This window comes from Xiphias gladius, chromosome 18 (genome assembly GCF_016859285.1).
Source record: "Xiphias gladius isolate SHS-SW01 ecotype Sanya breed wild chromosome 18, ASM1685928v1, whole genome shotgun sequence".
Taxonomy (NCBI): Eukaryota; Metazoa; Chordata; class Actinopteri; order Istiophoriformes; family Xiphiidae; genus Xiphias; species Xiphias gladius.
Window position 1 is genome coordinate 8625035 of NC_053417.1, and position 25149 is coordinate 8650183.

Below are 25149 nucleotides of genomic sequence, written 5' to 3' on the forward strand. Positions count from 1 at the left end.
CATGCTGTAGGCATTGTGGCCATACAGATGTATATCATATGCTTATCTTCTGGAGTTGCCCAAAGATAAAGCCATTCGGGGGTGGAGAGAACTCAGCATTGAATGAGGTATCAGGATATACAATTTCCAAGAAGTGTTCCATTTTATATCTGGAAAATATAATTAGAGAGGTGCTGAAGGAAGATAATTACTTTCTCACAGAAATTCTACTCACAGCTGGTAGGAAGGCCATTACAAGAAATTGGCTGGATATGGACCCACACAGAAATATACAGTGGTTAGATATAATAAAGGAAATATTTGTGATGGATTAAATATCTTATTATCCAAGAGTGAGAACATGGGAAAAAGAAGTTAATGGCAACATATGATTATCACTGCCAATAATGTAAATTATTGCATAAGAGTTTTAATAAGCAAAGAGTACTATAAACTACACTAGTTTTAAAATGTAACCCCTCTTTGCAGTTATATGTTCCGATGTTATGTTTTTGTTTTATTTGTTTATTTATAAAGGCAATAAAGACTAAAGTGATAGAAAAAAGAACCACAGGGCATAAAACCCCAGTCATCCACAGGAGATAAGGGCACAGCCTGTGTAAATTGAATTTATTTCAAACTGTCCTTCTGGCCTCAAATTAACTGTCAAGCCTGAGTTGCCCTTACATGTGTATAACTTGCCCTTGGAACAGATCCACTATGGTTAAAAATCCCTGAGGTATAGTGCCATTTATATCAATCAAATTTTAACTTTTATCACCGCTCCATCTCTTATTTCCACAGCGTTCTCACACCAAAAACACACCTTTAGACCACAGAGCCAATCAACTTTAAAATATTTCTTGAACTGGAATCAATAGGGAGACATGAACTAATGTGATATCATGAATTAGGAGAGAGTTACTTTGATGTTTCATCTGTGGCGACTTTGAAGGTGTGTTGACTGTTCTAAAAACTAACCTAACCTTTCTAATCTGACTGCTAAAATACTATCCTACTTGTCAAAAATACTGCATTCAGCAATAATTACCATTCCAAGAACATGGTTTTCATAGTAAATTCATTGATGGTTCCAAAACACTCCATCAGCATAATCCTTTGGTCTCACTTTTACCTGTAGGGCCGTGATGTGGTCGCACAGGAAGCTCTGGTATTTCAGGGGAATATTGATGCTTTCTTTGGGCCGGAGGTAAACCCTGGGACCTGGGGCACTCTCCTCCAAGTGGAACATGTTCTCCTCCAGCGGAGTAGGAGTTTTGGTTAGTGCTTTGAAGTAATGCCACTCCTCTGTGTTGGTGATGACACTGGATGAAAAAGATTAAAGGACGTGAGTTAGATAAAAGCAGGGCCTTATATCTTTAGAGGATCCATCCAGGATTAGAATTGGATTTGTTACACGATCAAGAATAAAAGTCTAAACCCACACCGTGGAACACTGCAATGTTCATTAGATCCTCTGATAAGGTGGTGTTGAACAGAACAAACAACATACTGATGTTTTTACTACTCTTTGAGTCTTAACAGAAGTTTGGCTGAAAAGATACCATTAGATTAATGCTAATGTTGTCCTGAGGGTGGTGATACAGGAGAGGCAATGGCGTCATTAAAATCAAATGAGTTTCATCTAAGGAACATGAATTTACTCATTGAATTTCACGGAAATCTGGATATTCAATTATGTAATAGCTATAGTATAATAGCAGTCATTTGGTCTTGAGTCTTGGTGCTACAGTGTCAGAAATGGAAATGGTTCTTCATCTGGAGAGCATGAATGTGCTCGGTAAATTAATTTTTTTTTTCTGTTGTGTACTATGCAAAGAGAAATTTTACACTGATGTCAGTGTCTGGGGGTCCTCAAGAACGTTAGGACATGAATATCCACAGAAAACTTTATGGGAATGTACCCAGTAGTTGTTGAGATATTTCACCGTTGACAACTTTTGGACAAATTAACTTCATCAACACTTCTGATCTAAGTTTATTCAGTATGACAGGATCACGAGCAACTCTAAAGAAAAACAAATCAATAGTAGGATGGGGAAATCTTTTGTAATGTCTGCCAGTCAGTTTTTATTAAAGCACTTTTAAGTTTCCTAACAATTGTACCTTATTATTGCATTATTGCTGTGCAAATGTTAGTGAGATGTAGTGGGTGAATTCTGAAATGCAAGGTGGTTCTGTGTAAGTTAGCTGGAGGAAAAGAACTAATTGAGCTTTAAGAAAACTCAAAGGAACAGTTAAAGCGTAACCTGACTCCAGCTCTGTATGTAATGGCATTAAATGATATGGGACTGATACTGATCTTCTCATCTCACTCTTGGAAAGAAAGAAAAAAAGCATATTTCTCAAAATATTGAGCTAGTCTTTTATTAAGAAAAACCTATTTTAGAAAAAATAGCTTGCTGTGCAGTGGTGTGATATCATACATTTGACAGAGGGAATAACATTTATCTTTTATGTGTGGCCCTGGGAAACTGTGGTAAATATTTCTTACATACCAGATCTACTCTCTCAGAGGGATCCAGCAATGCATCTAAAACAATACATTTCCCTTTGGAAAAGACAAACAATACTGATCTCCAATTCTTAAAAAGAGATCAGTACAAGAATCTTATTGATTCTAACAAAGTTCACTTTGGTCAACATTCGAATCGAGCTAAATAACAAGGTCGATCTCAAAACATTCAACAGAACACTCACAACATAATGCTTTCATTTTAATTACCGACAGCAGCTTTTATAAAGGTGTATAGAGGTCAGTGAAAGCCCCCCTACAAACCCCAACAAATGGATTTCCAGGGAGAAAGCAACAGGAACAGATAACACATTCCAACAGAGGGAGGTCTCATCTGCCCTCTTTCCACTTCCTTTGAATGCAACAATTTCACGCACAAATGCATAAAGTGCTGCTTTAAACTTCAAAGGTTCCAACCTATTGGCATGGAGAGGGGTATTTCCCTCAATAAGGGAGCAAGAGTTTGTGAATTTTTCAGGGCCCCACCTTGCTAACATTAGGGGGAGATGCAACAGTCAATTCCATTAAATTCATTTGGAGATTCCCACCTGTGCATTTGGCATTAAACACTTTGCCTGCGGCTTATCATGACAACAAAGACTGTCTGCGTATGGGTATTTCACCAGAGCCTCCATGAAAAATCATGGGTTGATTCATTTTTAAGGAAAGAAAATAGAACAAGGTAGGAGGTGCAGAGGATAAACAGATTGAGACAAATAAAGGAAAAAGAACAGAAAGAACAAAATTCAGACGATTAAAAAGATAAAGAGAGATAATTGAACAAATTGAAAGGTTGAGAGGCACAGAGAAGAAGACAGACAATGAGGAAAAAATGATGACAGAAAGCAGCAGCATGGACAGCAGCAGAAAAGCCGTACAGTCTCCTATCTCTTGGCTAGCCAGCAGCCATGGCCCACACTGGGCTCTGTGAAGCCAAGTGCAAAAGGTAGCCATGCAAAAATGGATGGCAACAGGTAGCAAACGTGTACTCCATGTCAAGCAGAGCCTCTCGGCTCTAAACCACTGCAGACATCAAAGCTAGAGCTAGCCTAGCCTCACTGAAAGTACTTTCCCTTCAAAGCCTGATGCTGGATTTCAGGTTGAGGGTCAGAGCCTTTTCTCTTTTTTTTCCGTAAAACAAAGAGCAAACCCAATGCCTTGTTTACTTTCTCAAGATATCAGAGTTTTTTGTCAAATATTGGTTGAAATACTGACAAGGAAGGTTCATGCAGTCCAGGATAACAGAGGTTTAGGGGCCAGTTTTCTTGTTTGGGTTTGTCTAACTACTCAAACACTTGGCAGTGTAAAACATAAGGCAAGTACAACTAATAAATTCTATACATCTCAACAACAGACATATGAGGGGTTAAACACCAGGAATTCATATTCAGGAATTATCACCAAAATCAACTTTCTTTTCCCAGTGAAGATTTCACTGGCAACCAGAGAGTTTTTGTGTACCCTTTAGTGCCTTTGTGCACCTGTGTGTTGGCGTACTGGAGACTATTGTTTGTTCTGAAACAAAGAAGTCTCCCCCAAACCTCAGTATCACTATCATAACTGTCATAGCTAAATGCTCAAATCTGACCTTGAAAAGCTTTATTGCAGTAAAATAACTGCATCAATCTTTAAACTGCAGCCATTTCTAACTTGTCATCCTAAAATGGTGGCTTACAGTTCAGCTTAGTGGCAAAATACTCTTTAGAGTAAGCGTGAACAAAGCAAAGTATGAATTCTGTAAAAGGAAATTATTTAGGTGGTTCACATAGTGGATTAATCGAACACACCGGCTTCCATCCCCCAATCAAAGCAAGAGCAACATTCAACAGGTGAAGCATCACATGCAGAACATCACCCTAATGTTTCCAACATCGTGTAAAAAGTGAAATCAACTCAAGTAGTAGTAATTTTAAAATCACAGGACAGTATTTAATATTATAATAATATATTTATTTTTTCATGTATTTTTTCACTTCTCTTCTATGGAGTCCGCAGTCACACACATAACAACAACTCACATAAGAGTGCTGCAGATCTATGATAAAATAGCACAGTGTCATAAAATCTAAAATCATTCTGGGCAGTGCTGTGCTTAGTGAGCCGGTTACTTAAATTTGATTCTTAAAACCTACAGTGCTGCAACAGAGATACATCCAATGCAGAGGCTTCCTTGTTAATTTACACATTTCTGGCTCTTGGTTGACATGGCAGACACTTTGGTGTAAAGTGTCATGCTGGCACATCAGGAAATAAATAAATAAACTAACGGGGCACTAAGCCGGCAAGAGGACAGATCCGGGGATTGATGACTCTCAATTAGACCTGGTAGGCCCGGTGGCTGGGCTAATGCCATAATGATTCATCCACAGCGCACTCCAGCCTTTGTTGATCAACGTGATATATGTTAATCCAAAGCTCAGGCATGAGCAGAATCCATAACAAAAGACTTAGTGCAGGGGGATTAACAACAAACACAAACAAACATGGCGTGGATACCAAGAACGGGTGATCCAGGAAACATCCGCCATAATGGATGCTATGTGTGGATTAAAGGGGGCATTTAGCATCTCACCAGCATTATGTCTGCATCTGTGTCAAGGACAACTGTTTGTGCTTCTGAAGGAGCTAGATTCTTTTTTGTATGTGTACAGTATGTGGGTGGAAAAACTGAGTGAAATGTTATGAAATTGTGCAAGGTAGTTGCTAGCAGTACTGAAAAATTCAGAATTTATCTTACTTATTCATGCAGCCACGCAGAATGTGTTTGGAAATGTGGCTGCTATTTGTACTGAAAAACTAATAATTTATCTTGTGCATTCATAAATAAAAATACACACACGTCTCGAAACTGTGAACAAAATTGAATGCAAAGCATACACATACAAAACAGGTTGTCTCAAAATGGAAAATTCAAAAACTTAATAATGCACCCACCACATACAAACGTGTCAAAACAGCAAATAAAACCAATTTAAACCATAAAAGTACACATGCAAACACATACATTTGTACACACCTACACACACGTGCATCATATCAAAAAAGTGAGCAAGCTGTTTATCAGACTCCAACAACCCTGGATTAAAAAAAAATAGTCACAAAAGCAAACATCTTCATGAAATCACTTCATTCTGACTTTCTAATGTAGGTGTTGCTGGTCTCTTTTGGTATGCTGGGATTTATTAATCATATTCATAAAGCAGTTTGTCTTGCATCCCTATATGAGACGTGCTCCATTGTTAACTTCAGATTCACCTGTCTGTCCTGCAAATTTCTCCACCTGGAACCTTTCAGAACCTGCTTACGTTCTGATATTGTTTACTGTTTAGGTTCATTTAGAAGTTTTTTTACCTATTTGCCAATAGGAGTAACATGTTAAAGACACAATCCATGATCCAGATCCAATGAAAAAGGTACTTCTGTTGTCAGAAATCTGAACACAAATGTGCAAACTTCCATGACTCTGAACCTGATTGACAGATCTTTTAAAACATATACTACATTAACACAAGATAACTAACTAAATTTATGTCTGGAATGTTTCCTGATGCTTTTAAAGGTTTGTTTAAATCAACAGTGTTTGTAAACGCCGAGGACAGACCTAGGATTTCAATTAGGATATATAGTGTAGCTGAGATGCTCCCTGGTTTCCGCCTGTTTTTTTTTGTAGGAAATTGTTAATTGAATAAAATCCATCAGTGCAACTATATGGAGCCCCCGAAAGGTCAGGGTGGAAATTTTTTTGCTGAAATTGTTTTGCACTTCTTCGCAATACTTTTAGCATTCCCTTTGATCCACAGAGACAGGCTAAGATGTATTATGATATAGTATTATGTATTATGTAGTAAACCACCACTGGTTGTGACCACATAACAAGTTGGCGTACCCTCAGCTGTGGATGGCCGAGGTGCAAGTCTGTACCATTGCAGCTAGATAGTGGAGCTGGTTAACCTAACTCTCTCACCGGCTACTGCTGAGGTGGACTGAGAGCCGATGTGATTACAACCACAGCCATGGGATGACACAGCCTTGGCTGTTGCTGTAGCTGCAGCTGCGGCTCTAGCCATGACTGTGCTCTGATTTGATTGTTGTGATTCTGGCTGTGACGCGTAGATCTGTAAAAGCTCTTGTACTTTTTTTTTTTTTTTTAATGGCATTATTACCTTTTTTTTTTATAGTCAGTGGAGAGAAACGGGATAGAAGGGAGAGAGAAGGGATGACACTTAACCGGGTGAGTAACTGTTGCGACCGTAATAGGTGTAACACTAACTACATGCAGGGGTTTTATGTGTGCAGTGCATCGATGCCAGCTGAGCGTTGTATCGCAGCTACTGTATTCCTGAACTCCTGTGGACTTTTGGTAATACATCTTTCATATCTGATAGAAGCACCACGGGTTCAAATCCTGAACAATCAGAGCACAGCTACTATAGCCATATCTATAGCACAATATATTCATCCACATAGCAGACAGCGTCATCTTTTTCCTTCCTTTTTCCTATTTGTAGTTGCACAGTTGAGAAAGAAAGAGAAGAGGAGGGCCGGTACATACATACATACATACATGCATACATATATATATATAAATATATATACGCTATATAACTATTTCATTGTCCATGGTCTGAGCACCTTTGATGTTTATACACCTTTTTCACAAGAGACATTTTGACATGAAAAATACTGGCATAAATAAAATCAATGGTGGTTTACTTCAAATGCAATGAATGTGATAACCTTCTTAGAGTAGTATGAAGGAATAAATATGCATTATGAATAAGCTTAAGTTTCATGGAACTTCCTTTTGAGCTGTGAGATGGTTAGTAGTAAATGTACTTAGGATGACATACCACTCGTGACTTGTTATACACAGTACCAACAACGGACTAGAAACCATGCATAAGGACTGATGACAAGACTGAGGAGGGCCATCTCTTTTCTTCTTCCACTTGTGTTAATGATGGGTCAAATCCAGTATAATGTTGTTTTACAGCCCTCTACTGTTAAGTCTTTTGTATTCACAAGGTGTTATAGGCATCCATTGATGCCAAGACTGATGGTGAAAAATTTTTGAGGAACAGGGATGGAAGAGCTAAACCATCACATGTCCAATTGTCTCAAAATGGGGAGGGGCAAGTGTGGGGATGCGGCATCATTTCCTAAAGCACGATGGAAATAGGTTCTAAGAACTATCTCCAGAGCTACATCACCACCTTTGGAAACACATTCAGAACGTGTAAACACAGTTTCACATTGGGGCATGGCTTGTTACGGTCTGACGATGGTAAACACATACCGTAGATACACACATGCACAGTTGTTGTGTTAGGCTGGGGACAAACCTATAAACTTGTAAACTCCACACAGTTCTAAAGATGAAACAGATGGCTAACACACATTAGTTTCCTCGGATTTCCTCTTTGCCAGTGGAAAATATAATCACACTAAACAAACAGTTAAGGACGGGGTGCCAGCCTGACACAACCTCACTGTCAACTCACTGTTTGCAGAGTCTTACCTGAGCTCAGGGTCATCACTGAGGATGGTGATGGTCTGAGGTACATTAAAGGGATTTTTAAGGACAAACTCCATGTACTCAGCGGAGCCCAGGCTGGCGTAGAGGAGGTGCTGGGTGGTGATGGCCTGGCTCAGCATGTTTGCAATGCCCTCTGCCTTGCTTCGCTCTTCTCTGGGTTTGATATGAAAAGGTTCTCTGGCCAGCTCAGATTCCTTGGTCTGATCCTAACACCCAGGAACAATGAGAAAGGCTGAAAACGATCTTTCAGTGTAACACCAGTCAACACAATATCATATAATTTTGTAAAATGCGTAAAATTATTACCCACAATTTTGTCGTGCAGTCAGAGTTAATAAAAGTTTTACCTGTGCTCACTCACTCTCATTGTTTCCTCCAAGTAAAGTGGTTTAGATAATCTGGTTAAACTGTTGGCTAATTAAACCCTCTGACTTCTTTGTAGCGATGTTGCCGTGTTCCCAGATCTCAGCAATTTCTTTGGCGGGTACAATGTTATCATAACTGATAGAAACAATGGCCAAAACTAAAGAAATAAAACCTAGGTTGCAATAAACCATAATTTTCTCCATGACATTTCAGAGACTATTTAAGTCATATAATAACACTTTCTTCATTACAAATACACCCATGGCTGCAGTCTGATGACATGTTATAGTTGGAAGATGGTGTAGCTGGAATGAATGCTTTGCTAGCATGCAAGCTTAATGTTACACACTTTCCTTCACAGTCAAGTATTGTGAACACGAAATGACCTTTTCAAAACCTTTTAGACAATTATATTTTTTCACATCGAAAATTTCCATCAACCGTGGAACACCGACAACAGGTATTTGGGAAAGGATTCAATATTATATACAATGTTTTCTCAAATGCTCACATTAAGTTTGTGCAACCAATTTCCAAGGCAGATGTTGGAATAGAAAAGGAGGGTTTGTGCTTATTTTAACACAGTCTTAAAGTCAGTGACAAACATTCCATCATAATTTAACTATGTAATCCAACTACTTTTGAATCCATTAACATGGTGCGGTATCATCTGTTGGACTCATATCCTTTCAGTTTTATAGAGTACAATTACTGCATGATGCCAGTGATTCTGGCCAGTAAGTACACTCATTGTAAAAATAAATTAAACACCTCAAATTGAGTTTCAAAATCAGGATGGTAGAGCAAAGTGTGTGGGAAAATAAAATATTGAGGTTTTCCACTGGTCTAGTCCACTGGAATTATGCCGGGGATAAACCTGCTCCAAATTAAGTCATGGCTATCAGCCCAGAAAAGTCAAATGCAAATTGAATTGCAAAGTAACTCTACAAATGTTTTCCCTGTGCAAACGGGACAGGAGTTATATTCCACATAGTATTGGCTGTTAGGGGTGTGTGAAGCAAGTCTTAGCAGAGGAAATTTAATGTGTAAAATGTCTCAGACAGACATGCACCACAGCCAAAATCATATTTAGCATGTGCACCCATGGGTGAAAGTACAAGATGTGCCCTCAGGTAGAAGAACAATTAACACCTTCTTATACAGCCACTAAAACACAGAGGGTTGAAGGGCACATCGCCTTGTGAATTGTAACACCCGCAGACAGTCTGGGAGACACTCCAGGCCTCTATGAAGTCTCCCTCATGACAAGAATGAAAGCTGCTGCTCTTCCTCTGTTGTCTGTCTGAGATTTAAGTGAAGAAGACACAAAGAGACAAAGAGATAAAGAGCTATTTTTGGCTCCCCATAGGCTCAAGTGAAAAGATTGACCTCACCATGACCTTAGCCGCTTTAACACTTTCCTTGCCCTCCCGCTGATGCACAGTGGCCATGCAGCTGAACTTGCGACGCCCACCGTCGGGTTCGTTTAGGTTGTGCTCTCCAGGCATGATGCTGTCAGGTCTGATCCTGTGTCTGAACAACAGTCCGCGATCCCCATCCATCTCCAGTCTGTGTGCTTGTGAAGTGTTCCTCGCTGCGAAGGAGAAACAGGCCTCAATCATGAATACATTTACTGAACAGAGTGGAATCTAATCTCTATGCCATTTTGACCATATGTTCTAAAAACCCTCCAAATGTCCAAGGGAGAGAGGCGCTGATGGATTACAGTATTGTTGGAGCACAAGAAACAACAGCTTGTATATAGACAACGGTGAGTTCAAAAAACTGTCACCACTACAACTGGGCCAAAGCCCTACCGCTGGGAAAGCAAACTCACTCTCTCCTCCCAATTTATCTTTCACCTCCATGTCTATCTTCTGCAAGCACTAAGATACCTAATTAAAATATCCGATTCATCTACTAGTCACCAAATAATCCAACCTCATTTGGACTGGATCATGCAAATTACCCATACTCTTTAAAAGCTTTGACAAGAGAATTTGCCTAATCCTGTACTTAGAACAACAATCAGACATTAACAAACTTCAAACTTAGAGCTCACCAAATCACACTGTTGATATTTAAAAACAGTTTTACTCTTCCTAGTCTCAGTTTGTAGCCATGTGATGGAGTATGTGTTGCAGCATGCGGAAAGATAAAGCTGCACAGCCACAAATCATTGACAGAAATGACCAGTGCACAGTGTAGAGAAAAAAAGTGAGTGGTATGTCATTGAATTTAGGATGAAAGAGATGGGAAGATAGAGAAAAAAGATATGATAAGATAAGATAAGAGAGAAAAAGAGACATGGGGCTTGAACCAAATTTATCGAATTACAGACGTTATGAATCTTTAACCAACCTGAATTTACTCATATCTATGGCTCGGTATGGAACCTCAACACTTTTTTAGAATTAACCAAAATCTGTCTGTGATATTGTATTAAAAACTGTCAAATACCAAGAACTAAGGGTTATTTTTGGATGAGACAAAAGTTGTCATGTACCTGCTTGTGTTCAGCAAGCAGGTATTTTTCATTATTTTGATTGATGACCTACCTGCAGGAGTAAAATTCTAAATTTTGCATATTCACTTCTCTCTCTCTGTCCCTCTCTCTCCCAGTACTACTCTTAATCCCTGGACAATTTTCCCAAGTGTCCTTATCAAAGAGGTACTGGGTTGACTGCCAGTCACCTAACCAGATAGTGTCCAGCTACAAGGCTGGACACTATGGTGGGATGGGTAAGAAAGGAACAGAAAGGAGTGTGACTGTGTGCGCGCACACACACACACACACACACACACACACACACACACACACACACACACACACACACACACACACACACACACACACACACACACACACACACACACACACACACACACACACACACACACACACACGACACAGTGCAGCTGATCTGTTAAGCATTGCTTAATGTTGCAACTGGACTCCAGTGGAGTATTTAGGCACCTTATATGTTTAACTGGCACGGAGAGGTGGAGAGCAGAGAGGGAAGAGTTCAGTGTGTAAGAGAGACGACACTAGTGGACAGGTGGTGGTGGGGAGGATGGTGGAATAGGTAAGAAAAAAGGCAAACAGTGAAAAGACCGTGTATGCACAGTAGCAAGAACTGTGAATAACTTGTTGCAACCGTTTGGGGAATACATTTGGAGTAAACCTACGCATGAATTAATTTGAAAGTATGTTTTATACAGTATATGTTGACACTGGTGTTTATCATTGTTTCAGTATATAGTGTGCTATGAACAAATGTGTGTGAAATATAATTACACAGCATTTCTATATGCTCGCCTCAGAGTGTGATGTAATTCTAGACCCGTCAGACCTAATTTACATCATCATAAGCAATTAGCTGCTTGCTTTCAACCACTCTTTCTTATCTAATACCTCATACTATGTGTGTGTGTGTGTGTGTGTGTACTTGTACTTCTATCTTTGTGAGGTCTAGTTTGAGTTATAGACCATACGGAATGAACACATTTTGGGAAAGTGAGGACATTTTGGCCAGTCCTCACTTTGTGACTCACCTTCAGAGAACTGTTTGAGGGTTCAGGCTAGAATACGGTTTAATTAAGACATTTAGTTGTGATGGTTAAGGGGCTAGGGAATGTGTGTGTGTGTGTGTGTGTGTGTGGTGTGTGGGTGTTTCAGTCATTGTCTACATTTTAGGACAAATTTAGGCCTACAAACCAGTTGACCGGCCACAGCTTGTCTAATTGAGGAAAAAATTGGTTTCCCCAGTGTGTGCCTCTGCTTGGACTGTACACGCGCACACACACAAAATACCAACAGGACTGTTGCTTGCCACCAGAGATGCTTCTGCAAGCTCAATTACACTGAAAATTGAGTGGTTCAGTGGTGCAGCCAACAGACAGAATGTGAAATGGATCTGGTTAAATTGATCAAGGAAGGAGGATGGTCACTGCCCAAATGAAAGACACTAATTACTCCATGGCATAGAATATAGACATACACATGTGCATAGACATACAGTGAAAGGTAAGTGGTGAAAAGCCTGAACTGCACTGATAATGAAAGTGAAGTCAACGGATATGTTAGACCAAAAACAGACAGGATTGAAAGCACTGTTGATTGAAATGCTTGCCATTGAGTTGGAGGATATTTCTGGAAGACAGGCTTCCTCCTCTGAAGCCACTGGTGACTTTGCGAGGTGTGATGATATGAGGATGAGACGGCATCACATCTGCTGCCCTCCTGCTGCTGGAATCTACTGGGCACCCTGTAGGAGAGATATAGTTTTTAGTTTGATATTTTGCATCTGATTATATTTACATGCAAAGTACCTCATATAACTTGCTATTAAGTCATTCATAAACTCAAACTCACGTTTAATAAGGTGCAGATTAAGATTTAGCTGTTTGGTCATTGTCAGACCAGTTCTGTACATGCCAACCTGCACCACCTACAGGCCAGAAAAGTAATAGCTGCTGCAACTTTAAGACTTGTGTCACCTGCTGGGAATGGGTTTTATGGTGGCAATTGTTTTATATTTGCTGTTTTGTTTGTGCATTTTTGCTGGTTTGTATTTGTACCAGCTGTTAGGGAACATAAGAATCGATAATAAAATGGGAAAAAATAAAAATAAAAATCAGTTTTAAGCCAAAGTTGTCTTTGAAGTCACATGTAACACTATACATTTTCACCGGACTCAGTGCCAAAGTCAACACAGTCCAGCCCTAAAACCCTGGCTAAGAACACTCAAGCAGGATCAATACATGGAGACAAGCCTACAGCATTTAATTAGTGATTTGAAATTCCCAAAGAGGTCTGGACACACAAAGCTGGCAACATGATGAGTATCATGCTGATGGATGGTTTGTGCTGGCCTCCGTCTGGGTTGGCAGAGCGATGGGTGTCAGAGATGCAGTTAGTGTCACAATGAAGCCAGGAACTCAGGGGAAAGGACCCAAACACAGACACACAAGACAGGCTGATGCGGTGGAGGTGTTTAATACACAAAATTAGGCTTACAGGTAGACAGATGGATGAAAAAGGTAAGTGAGTTGACAGGCAAACCAGCAGGAACAAACAACAGGATTCAATACTCAAGGAACATGAGGGATAATACGCAGGAAAACTGATAAAGAGCAAGAGACAGCGGTAGGTTTAAATAGTGACTGGGATAATAAGGTAACTGGGAACAGGTGTGTAAGTGGGAAGGGAAGCTAGGTGAGTAACTGGAACAGGAAAAAAATCTGGGGACATCTGGTGGTGGGATGAAAAATGGCAGGTAATCAGAAAGGCGGGAAACACAAAAGGGCAGGAAGTAAAATAAACAAACAGACACACAAAGAGAGTGAATTCAAAATAAAACAGGAAATAACACAGAGTCCAGTCATAAAGTCACACAGAGAGGCAGATTGTGACCATGAGACATTTCAACATAAAGCTCTTAAATATCACTTGCAACCAGCTACCCTTACTTCTAGTGGTGGGGGATGACCACATCATTACAGATCCTACTTTTAAGGAATATTTTTTAAGTAATTTTCTTAATTGTCCTCACAGTATTAGTCCTTAGTCATTAGAAAAGCTTTGTGTCGTCAATTGAATGGCACAGCTGATAGTTTGGAGTTACGCTGTAAAAACTGCCTCTTTACAACCAGACCTACCTTCAGCTTTCAACCTTATTTTTTTCCCCGTATCTGTTCCTAAATGGCAAAATAATCAGTTTTCTGTCTTTTTAAAGGCAAGTGAATAAGTAAGCACTCCAGGGTGTACTTGTACTAAGGAGGTGAATGATGGTCAACAGGGCGTGTTAGGTTTTCTTCTAACATTAATTCATCATGTGGCAAAGGCTTTCTTACAATTTTGAACAGTGCTTTACACACAAAAAACCTTGTAATGAAAGTGCGACAGATAGTTGCTCACAGAGTCACAGCCATAACACCAGCCTGCAGCTCATATACCATCTTCACGAGAGCATATTCAAATACCACAGGTCAAAATACCACAAGGTTTTTGTGCAATTTATAGCTAATCTCAGGCCACCACTTGAAATCTTTTAGATACAATTTACTAAATGAAGAAGTCATTAAAACTAAAGTTTACAGCTCTTAAAATTTCAATGCACTTTAACACAATGCTCCCATTACTCCCATCACTTTCCAGCCTTTACAATGTCACAACATACCCAACTCAGGTGTTTAATTGTAGCGTAAGAAGTTTAAGCATTTACTGAGAGGCTCTGGGATACCTGATTCAGGATGCTTTCATATGAAATATGGTGAGTGCAGCAATTAACTCGCTTTACTGACACCTCAGTGAGCTTTAGGAGTTTTAGAAGGGGGGCCAAAAGTACCCTCCAAATCTTTTAGAGGCAAACTCTTTCATCAACAAACTGATAATGGGCGTCAGCTAAATGAGTAATGGGGAGCTGGTGCTGCCATGCAAACAGACACAGACAGCGCAGTTCTGCAGATTAATGGGTGAGGTGTCTGCCATCCCAATGCATTCCCCTCATCATCCATCACCCTTCCCTGGCCACACAACTCAGCTGAATGTATTTGTTTGAGTTATATTTCCCAAATATTACTGAGAACATATTACTTCTGCTGTCACATAAACATCTCCAATCAATAACAAAGCCATAGAGATCTCACTCCCAGTGCCTCATTATGGGCCTTTCAGTCTGATTTCTTTTGTGTTGAGAAATGCTTTGATGATCGATATAATTATACAATAAGCCTGTGTCGACGCAATGAGATGAACACCCGTTGCTACTTGCCCACAATAAAGGATATGGATTGATGATGAACCCAATTATGACCCTCTAATTTAATCATTCAATCATTTTTTAATTAATTGCCTATCACTGGAACCATCATTAGGCTAATCAGATAATACCTACTTTAGTGCTAATCCAGGATGATGTGGATGTCTTGCTCTTGGTCACATTATCTGCCCTAACTGCTGAATCACACTGGCATATTGTTAAGACAGAGATGATGATCCTCATCACTGAAATGGAAGCTAATGCTCCAGGTTTGTGTTGCAGAGACAAAGCCCAGAGCTTCATTTGCTGCTCTGTGTTGTCTATGCGGAGGAGAGTAATTGTGAACAAAGTGCCAGAGCCTGAACTCTATCAAATTTATTGACTACCTCTCACTGTCGCATGACAATAACCCTACTCAGCACTACCCACCTGCCCGCCCTCTTTGCTCTGCTGGCAGTTCTTGAGGTTAAGGCCACAACAAACCACTGATTTACTGGCCCCCAGGACAAATGGGAGCAAGCACCAAGGGGATTTCACCGTACTCTGCAATATTCGAATTCTTCTGCCTCCCCGTTCCAGGCCACTGACGTTTCAGAATAAACAGATTCTCTCTCACCTCGGGGCTAAAGGCAAGATTGATAAAGTTGGCCCTTAATGCGCCGAGAGCAAGAGCTTTTAATGAGTGAGACATAATATATGTGCCCCCTTAGGGAAGTAACCTAGCTAAACTAATTGTAAGGTAAATTTCACTGATATTTTGTTCCACCTGTGGCAGATTTAGGCAGGATTCCCTATACTCTCTTGCTTCAACAGTCAGTCTCTCAAGGGCTTATCAGGCTGCTGCAGATGAGGAGCAGTGTGAGGTCTGGAGAATGTTCTAATCTGTCTTCTCTACAGTGCTGAAGCAGATACATGCTTTCTGTTTGTGTGCGTGTGTTTCTGAGAGAGTGTGCGCATGTGTGTGGACAGAGGAAAAGGGAGAGTTAGAGAAAAGAGAAAGTGAGAGTTAGAGAGAAAGGATAGAGACACAACACAGTCAGCAGAATGATTTTATATCAATCGGCTTTCCCTTCTGTCACATATGAGCCTTTTTACTGCAGGCAAATATTACGAACGTTTCCAAATTGGAAATTACGAGCGCTAACTGTCTTAATTTTTGGTAGTGTAGTTATTATTACCTTTTTATGAAGCTAAACTCAAGTGCTATGGGTGTAAGTCAGACTTGGACCATCAAAAGCTACTACATAAACTATCATAGCCTTGGATCAGATACTAATCTTGGTCCAGCCAATGGTATGTAAGTAATTTAAAGTTATTATCAGCCAAAATAAGTACCAGTTTTTTGCATTAAAGCTGCTCTAATCAATATTTCTGTACTAACAACTGATCAAATGACCATGTGTAATGCGAAGGGGGTCACTAGTAGTGATGAACCCACAGAGAATTATCATCCAACTCTGCAGTTCCCCTCAGCTCTATGAAGCTTTATAGCCTGTTTTTGTTTGTTGTTTTGGTTTTCTGACCCACAACCTCTGTATTCATCAATCTTGTTTCCAGCCATTGCAGGCAACTGTTTTCAGTGACAAAGGTATGCTAGACCCAATGCAGGCTACTAGCCCAGCATCAAACAGCAGACGGACAAATATAGTGTCTAGCTGGTGAAGATAGTGGAGGACCTAGCAGCTCCGAATTTGGTCAAGACCAAAACTGAGCTAAAAGGAAAATGAATACAAACAGGTTGTCAGAGGCCAGATTCCAAATCAATGGATGTGTGAATGGGCAACTGTTTTCTAACCCACTGGCTTAAATAATTTGATAAAATAACAGTATGTAAGACATTTTGTTTTCAAGTGTTCTGCTGCCCCATTGGCCACAAAAATCTATTAATGCAGCTTTAAGATTTAAAGGTGGAGTAAGCAATTCTGGAGAAAGACTGTTGATTTTTGTACTCAACAGCAAAACAAAAACCCCTTCCTTCAGTGCTCCTTCAGGAGCTCCGCCCCCCATATTAATGGACATGCATATTCAAGGCAACAAAACAATGGCAGAATCCAGAGTGTCTTATATCGCGTGGAAGTGGATGCTCTTTCTTATAGCTGAAGCAAAGGAAACCTTATAATATAAAACATCATCAAACAAATGACATGCACGCCAACAAAGCATTCCAAAACACAACTGCGAAAAAACTAGCATTAGTTAGTTGTTTGTTGTTACAAAACTACAGTGACAGAAGAGAAGACCGTAGGTTTGTAGCTAAGATAAAAAGGAAGGTAACATAGCATAGCATCTTGAGTTATGCATCAATCCCAATGTGCCAGGAAACTTCTGTTTTTAGGTCATCGTGGCTATAAAACCATTTGCACATTGTACAGACGAATACCATGATATAGAGCAAACAACGAGGCAGCAAGTATTTTAACTAACATTAAGTAAGTTGTGGGTTAGCGAACTACGCTGCATTTGCAGCTGCAAAGCTAACATGCAGAGAGGACGAAACAATTTCCCAGAGTCAGAACGCCAGACAGCGATCTGCAGTTCTCATGTTACTATAGCTAACATCACACCAACAACATATTTTGGCAAACTACAAAGTAAGCTGAATGTCTGTGGGCAAGTGATTTAACATTACCGGACACACAAACATGACACAGGTACATAGTTGCTAACTGAGCATTTGGGAGTAGCTATCAGGGCTGTGTAGGAAAACCAGATTTTTTTCAGTGCACAAAGAGAATGGAAAGCTAGAGGACTGTGAGGAGATATTTGCTGAATCTGACAAAAAGTGTATGGGATTAGAATCGCTGATGATACCTTTAATCAATTTATGAATCAGTGTCACATGAATGGCTATATTTCTTAATGTGTATAATGTATCGAACATAGGCTTCATGACCTGCCTGAACACATGTGACCAACTGAACATTAAAATCTCCTAATTCTAATGTTGGACCTAATGGTGGCACTAGGTGAATAGGTAAGGGTTGTCACCAAAATCACCTCCAGGGACCATGAATATCTGTATCAAATTTTAAGGCAATTGTGCTAATAAATGTCAATAAAAAGAAACTTAACAGAAGATAAAAGAATTGGACAAAGAGATCAGATCCCATCATCAGGTTGTTTTCTGTTTTCTATCTTTGGGAACAACATTAAACATCTCTCCTTAATGTATTTCTTTTCCCACCTCCATCTTACTTTTCACCTCAGAGTTCATATGGATTTAGCAGATGAAATCAATAAAGCATCATAGCTTTCCTCTGGCAGTCGTCATCTGCTCCAGTTCTCTGTGTGGGAGCGCTGTTTTGACTCCGCAAGACCTCATCCTTTAGCAAAACCAAACCCCCTAATGTTCCAGCCATGATTTCAGAACTCTATATTATTCTGATTAAGCTACTACCTTTCTTCCTTTACAACACTATTAATAAAAGCTGCTTTATAGAATGATTGAATAGGCCTGACATTGTACATCATTGCCATTTAATTAATTACATGTCAATCCCACCTTGCGTTAATTAAAAAGGATATCATTTGTTGTTTCACTCTTTTTCATTTGGAAATGACAATCTGCCACTCATTTTTTTCCAATAAAGCCTAATTCTGATGAATTCCCAACAGGGCAAAGTAAAGAAATTATTAATAGTGTGCAGGAATGAAACACATAAAATCAGAAAAGGCAGAGTGTAGTATGTACTCAGGACTGTATTGCTTGTGAATTATAATGGCATGGTTAGTTAATATGATTATATATATCTAACACATCTTTGGAATCTTATACTCTCCTTTTTTTAGGGTGACTGTGTAACACCATGGCTCACATTGTAAATGCAAAATATTGGACCTTTCTAAAGCACTGATTCTATCGGCACAAGAATAGATTCATATCGTACTAACCACTCTGCAGCTGTGAGTTTCACTTTACAACAGAAATGCTGTTTTAATTTTTCTAATTTCAATCAGTTCTGTTCTGCTGTTTTTTTCTGAGTGCTGTTAAGTTACTGTCAATGAAACGCAACACTTTCTGCATAGGTCAAGTCAAATTAAAAGACTAGCAGGAATGGGAGGGATTATGCCCTATGTGTAACAGAAGGCCTTCTAAAATCAAAGAGACTGTAAAAATGTAGTGGCTGATAACAGTATTTTTGTTAGGGAAGAGAAACTCAGAGCAGTAGAATACTGAATGTTATATGATTTGGTATTGATTGTTATTAAAGCCGTAATAATGTACCATATGCTGAATTTATCAAAACAACAGGGAAACATTGAGGGAGTTTTGAATTTGCATTAATAGGGAGCAGCATCGAGAACAAATTCAAACAGGAGCAGTTCAGAAAACAGAGAGGGTTTTTACTAAAACAGATAAGATATACTTACAAATCCGGTGAAATTAGAATGAAAAGGCCTGTCTATTACATAAGCCTGTTTCAAAGAAAGGCTGCGGTTGAGTTAATTAAAGGCCACTATTCAAGAATTTGTGGTACACATTAAACTAGTAAACATCATCATATAATAATGCAATACTAGTTATAAATGAGCACAATAATCTAAATCAACAAAATCCTCAGAACAAAGAGAAATTTTTTCCTCAGTGAAAAAAGCCTGAGCTCCTCTTTCTGTCTTCTCTATCACACTCTGCATCATCGACCATTTTGAAGCAGCCTTCCTTCACCCCTTGAAATGAAACCTAGGAGCTGTATCTGCACAATGTCAACACAGAAATACACATTGTCTTTCAGATTTCAGCCCATTTTTGATTCCATCCAGTGGGATTTAGTGGTAAGAAAATTTTCCCAATCTACAGAGAAGCTGTGGAATCATTCTATTGAACTTTTAAATCAAAATGGAAAATTATCGGGTTCTCTTATAATATTGGTGATACCTATCTGCCTCTCATTTCTGCTGTCCTGCCTCATCACACAGCCTGTCTACACTCGGCTACACCTGCCTGTCTACAAGTCTGTGTGTATGCATGATTGCATGCCTCCTTGGCATGTGTGAGTGATTTGATATCCTGTGTGTGTGTGTGTCCTTCCCTTGAAATCTCTGTCAAAGTCTTCATACAGCATTCCCCTACCCCCACCCCACAGTAAGCATTAATGTGTGATAGTCACATCCTCTAACACCCACCAAATGAGCGCTGATTCATTACGGCTTGATGACAGACACAGAGAAAACATAGTGAACATAGGGGAGGTAAGATTAGAAAACAAAAAGATAGATAGAGGGTGGAAGAGAGAGAGTGTGAAAGAAAGGTAAGCGGTAAATGGATGAATGGGAGAAAACAGGAAGACAGTGATGAAGAGCAAAGAGAGAAGTGTGAGTGTGAGAAAGAAGCGACAGATGGAAACAGAAACAAAGAAAAGTGCTTGTGAGTCCTCCCTCAAATTGATTCTCACTGTCGGCCAGGGCGCCTGATGGATATCTTAGCCTTGATTGGAATTTACATGCCAGACACGACCCTCCCCCTTTCATCCAAAGCACCCCCAATAACACACTGCGGTCTCAACCTGCTTCAAGTGATAAGCGCAATGAGAAAGTGCTGGCATATTAAGACCCAACAATGGCACTGTGGAGACTTTCTAAGGCCCAGAGAATGATGCATTGTTTATGAGAGGGAGTATCGTTTCAACAGCTGATTAATGGCGACGAAGATATCGTCAGCTGCCATCATGCCGCAGGGGCACACCAGGCCCAAATTGGATGAGTGGAAGGGAAGAGGAAAGGTGCTCAGTTGCTAGACGGAGGGGAACTATCACATCAAGATATTTCACTTTGGCTCTGTGTTTGCTTTGCAAGCCTGCATACCTCCAGAAAATGGGAACTTTCAACAGCAGCCGCAGAACTAGGGATTCACTGTCATTTCCCAACTCTACACATCAATAAAAGTACACAGATGACATTACTTTGTAATCTGAGGTTCCAAAAGGAATATGACCTGAATATAAAACACTTTTGTAAATATTTCAGAGGAAGGAGATTTGGGTGATACTGAAACTGAATCTTCTTTTGAAAACTACAACAAATACAACTTTTTGTTTTCATTGCTTTCCTTACATTTACCTTTATGTTTTGGGAACACAACTACCCAGCTGTTCATAATAGCCCTCATCTCATGCATTCACTCTAAAACCTCTTTATGTGTCCTAATAGGGACAATAATATACTTATCTGATTGATCAGTATCTCCATAACAGTATGTGGTATCGGCAACAATAAACCAACTACATTATCTGTCTGACCAGATGAATTCTTACCAAATACTTCATTCAATACTTACGCAAGTGCATAAACCATATATCATCTTGCGCTCAGTCAACGGTCCCTAGTACTGTAATAAAGTAAACAATATCAAAACTCTCTGTGTGTACTGAATATACATTAACAATCAAGACATTTTGGCAGAAGAGTGTAAAAATGTTGATCATGGAAGTTTACTCTTGGCCTTGAGATCAATATCAGTGGAAAAATATCCAATGATGACATGTCGTGACACCTTAGCAAGTTTAATTAGCTGGTGAAGACCATGAGATGGGTTTGAAAGCGTTGAAAAACCTGGTAGGAGGACATGATTTTGTCACACCTAAAGATGTTGTTTGATTGATTTATCTGTCTAGAAAAATTTTTGAGGACTCACATGAAATCTGCTATAGATATTAATGGCCCCCAGAGGATAACTCTTGGTATTTCCTTTGATTCCATTACAGTATTTATTAGAGTTGACATTCTACTTCAATTATTAACTGTCAAAAAAGTTCTTGCTGTACTTACCAATGTTGCCTGTGCGTATGTGCAGCCGGCCCCTGACAATGGTGTGGACTGTCATGGGGCTGGAGGCTAAACATCGGCCCAAACCTGCACTTGTCAGCAAGGTGTCCTCTCCCACGTAATCGGTGGTCAGTACCTCCACCTCATGAAGGGCCTGCACTGCTGATTTACCCTGACGCAACATATACTGGGGATGCAAAACAGGGTGTAAGAAAAGGACACACTTTACTCTCAAGGAAGCATGCAAACACAATGTACTGATCAAGACAATGGGGGAAATGACAAAACAAAAACAGACTAGCAAGAAAATTAAGCCACAGGTTAATGGCTCAGGAACTTTTAGAATTTGTGTTATTGCTAAATGGAGGAGGTCAAGTTCAAAACAGTGCTGTCGAGTTGTAAATTACTCAGTTTTTTTTTTGTTTTGTTTGTTCTTTTACAAATTTCTCAAAGTTGCAAAACAAATCAATTCCACATCAAGGTTGGCATGACAGTTTCTGTCCAATTAATAAATAGCAGAGCTGAAAAGAACACTTAAAAAGCCTTTCATCTGTGGTTTGTTTAAAGTGGTTTGTGTTCTAAAGATTAAAATAGGAGGAAAAGTTGCTGAATAGAGTATTCAAAGAGCTACACTAAATAGTACTGGGGCTGCTCAAAACAGACTGAGTCGCACTCCAGTGCAAAGATTTTAAACTCCTATGCCCTTTTCCTGTTAACAAAAACACTTATTTTGTTTAAACAGCCACCATGTTTGCATATCTCAAAAAGTAAAATCATATCTGCTCCTAGTTTACACAGAAAGAAACAATTTATTACAATTTTATGAAAGTTCTGTTTTTTGTTTTTGAGAACACCTGGTTTATACAGTTGTGTTTGTATTTGACATTCTACTATCAGTAGCAGTGTTCTGTGCAACGGCAGGTTCACTATACTAAATGTGTTAAAACAGTCTGCAAACATGGCATGAATGCATGACAGATACACTGCGTTGTAGTAAAGGTGTGTCATGAGTTGACAATGCATGTGTGAACAGAATGTTTTTTTTCTTTTTTTTAAATGCTTAACTCTGGAAATTCTTGAAAACCTCAGGTGAGGCTGAATCAGAGTTTACACTGTATTATTACAGCTAATAATCACAACTTATCAGTTTCACGTCAATAAATTTGAAACATAAGTCAACCTCAGTCTTTTACCTTGAGCTCGATGGCAGTAGATCCTATGAGGAGCAATGAGTCACTGTCCCAGATGTCGATGTGCATGGTGTGAAGGGCCAGGTAGCGATAGAACCAGCGCTTCTCTCCTGGCCTCAGGAAACTATCATCTACTCTGAACTGCACCTGCAGACCTGGAGAACCTGGACAAGTGGAGAGATTTCAGACTTTTTAAAAATAGGGGTTATATATAAAAGCAGTCATGAATCCTACACTGTTTACCTAATATGGATGTGAACACCTTGAACATCTGGAGTACAGATTCAAGACAACAAAAAATGTTACTGTCCAAATATTAATGGGTTGCACTGTATATACCACCATAAACAAGCCTCACTATAAAGCTACAAAATTAATTAAAGCTACCATGTTTATGAGTTTTCTTGTAAATGAACGTAATTAAACATTCATTGTTTCCTGACAAAACACACTGTGTATATCCTTGAGGCAAAAAAAAAGTCGAAAACATTACTTTCCAGATTAAACTTTAGCAAAGCAGATTTTTTTTCCTTTTAATATTCAAAAACTGTATTTTTTATATCCATGTTTTCTAGTTAGCTGTTTTTGTCTTCCCTGCCTTTGCTGGCATATTGCTGTATTTCATGCCATGATACTGCCACCAACTGTCAGTGAGAGATATAGCATTAGACTGTTGGCAGGAATGTGTAAGCCTATTGCTTCGCCCACTTCCTTGTGTTCATGCATACGATAGAAACGAATGTTGTTCTTAAAAACATGGCTAAATAGCGCTACTAGTGGTAAAAAACTCCACAGTCTATAATTCAGCCTAATTTAAGACTTCTGAATTACTGCCTACATGTTCAGAAGGATTAGGGATCAAAATAAGTAGTGTTGTGGTAATTGATGTCTGTTTCCACAGCTGCCTACATAGCTAGCTACCTAGCTACATGCACTAAAAATAGCAGCATAATAATGTCACAAACATGGTGACGTGTAAATGAGACAGGCATTGCTGTGTTGGATGTAAGTCTTCTTGCATAAATAATAACTCTAATGTCAGCATATTTCTTCGATTGTCATAAAAAAAAAAAAAACCCAAAAAGTACTGCTGTTAAGTGCTCCTAGCAGCTGTAGCTTTTTTGTCAACTTATAATTCTGTCAGCAGGATGGATATGTCTCTCGCTACTGACTGGGACTGGTTAGGCCAACAACCTCCCAGTTCAGACTTGGCTCTAGAGCTGAAACAATTAATCAGATAATCGATTAGTGAACAGAAAAACTAATTGGCAACTATTTTGATAATCGATTAATCATTTAAGTAATTTTTCATGGTTAAATTAAAAAATTCCATAGTTTGAGCTTGTAAGTTGCAGAGATTTGCTGCTTTTCTTTTTCCTATGTGATAGTGAACTGAATATATTTAGGTACTGGAACCAAGGCATCTGAAGCCAGTTTAAGAAAATGTTAGATGCATTTTCTATTTTTTAGTCACATTTGACAGACCAAATAATGATTGAGACAATAATGAACAGATCAAATGATAATGAAAATAATCATTGCAGCCCGAGTTGCATGTATGGGTTATCTGGTTTGGAAGCCAGTGTTAAAGACCAGGGGTGTGGAATTTGAAGACATGGGAAGTGTCTTTTTACATACTTGACCCATTCTTGGCAATAAAAGACAGGCTCAATTTTGACCATTATTTTTCTTTTATCTGTCTGTTGATGCAGTAATAACACCATTTAATCTGTCACCCATTTGTTTGATAAACTGCACTGATGAAATGGCAAGGTGATACTCAACACCACAAAAGTATAGCCTCAAAAACTAAACTACTGTATGTATGTCTCTACTGACAACAAAACACAAAAAGATACACAACCTCGAGAAAAATTCACAGATCTAATCATTATTTTAGTCATTCTTTTCATCCAGATGGCTTAAATTTGGAGGAAGAGTCATAATATCTGTAACAAACTGTCAACCTTGTGGAAGGATCTAAACTGGAACTGCAGCCATCTACAGTGAGTCATT

General features: G+C 39.2%; 1 protein-coding gene across 2 annotated transcripts in view; it reads right to left on the bottom strand.

Annotated features, from left to right (window-relative positions):
* The window catches only part of nphp4 (nephronophthisis 4), a 163287-nt gene that overhangs the window by 14981 nt on the left and 123157 nt on the right, over positions 1–25149 (bottom strand). For both annotated transcript variants that reach the window (XM_040152451.1, XM_040152450.1), the window contains exons 16-21: positions 23137–23297; positions 21947–22130; positions 12551–12685; positions 9812–10011; positions 8034–8257; positions 1115–1304 (exon numbers count right to left, since the gene is read on the bottom strand). In XM_040152451.1, the coding sequence (XP_040008385.1) occupies positions 1115–1304; positions 8034–8257; positions 9812–10011; positions 12551–12685; positions 21947–22130; positions 23137–23297 (1094 nt within the window). The remainder of the gene's footprint in view (positions 1–1114; positions 1305–8033; positions 8258–9811; positions 10012–12550; positions 12686–21946; positions 22131–23136; positions 23298–25149) is intronic.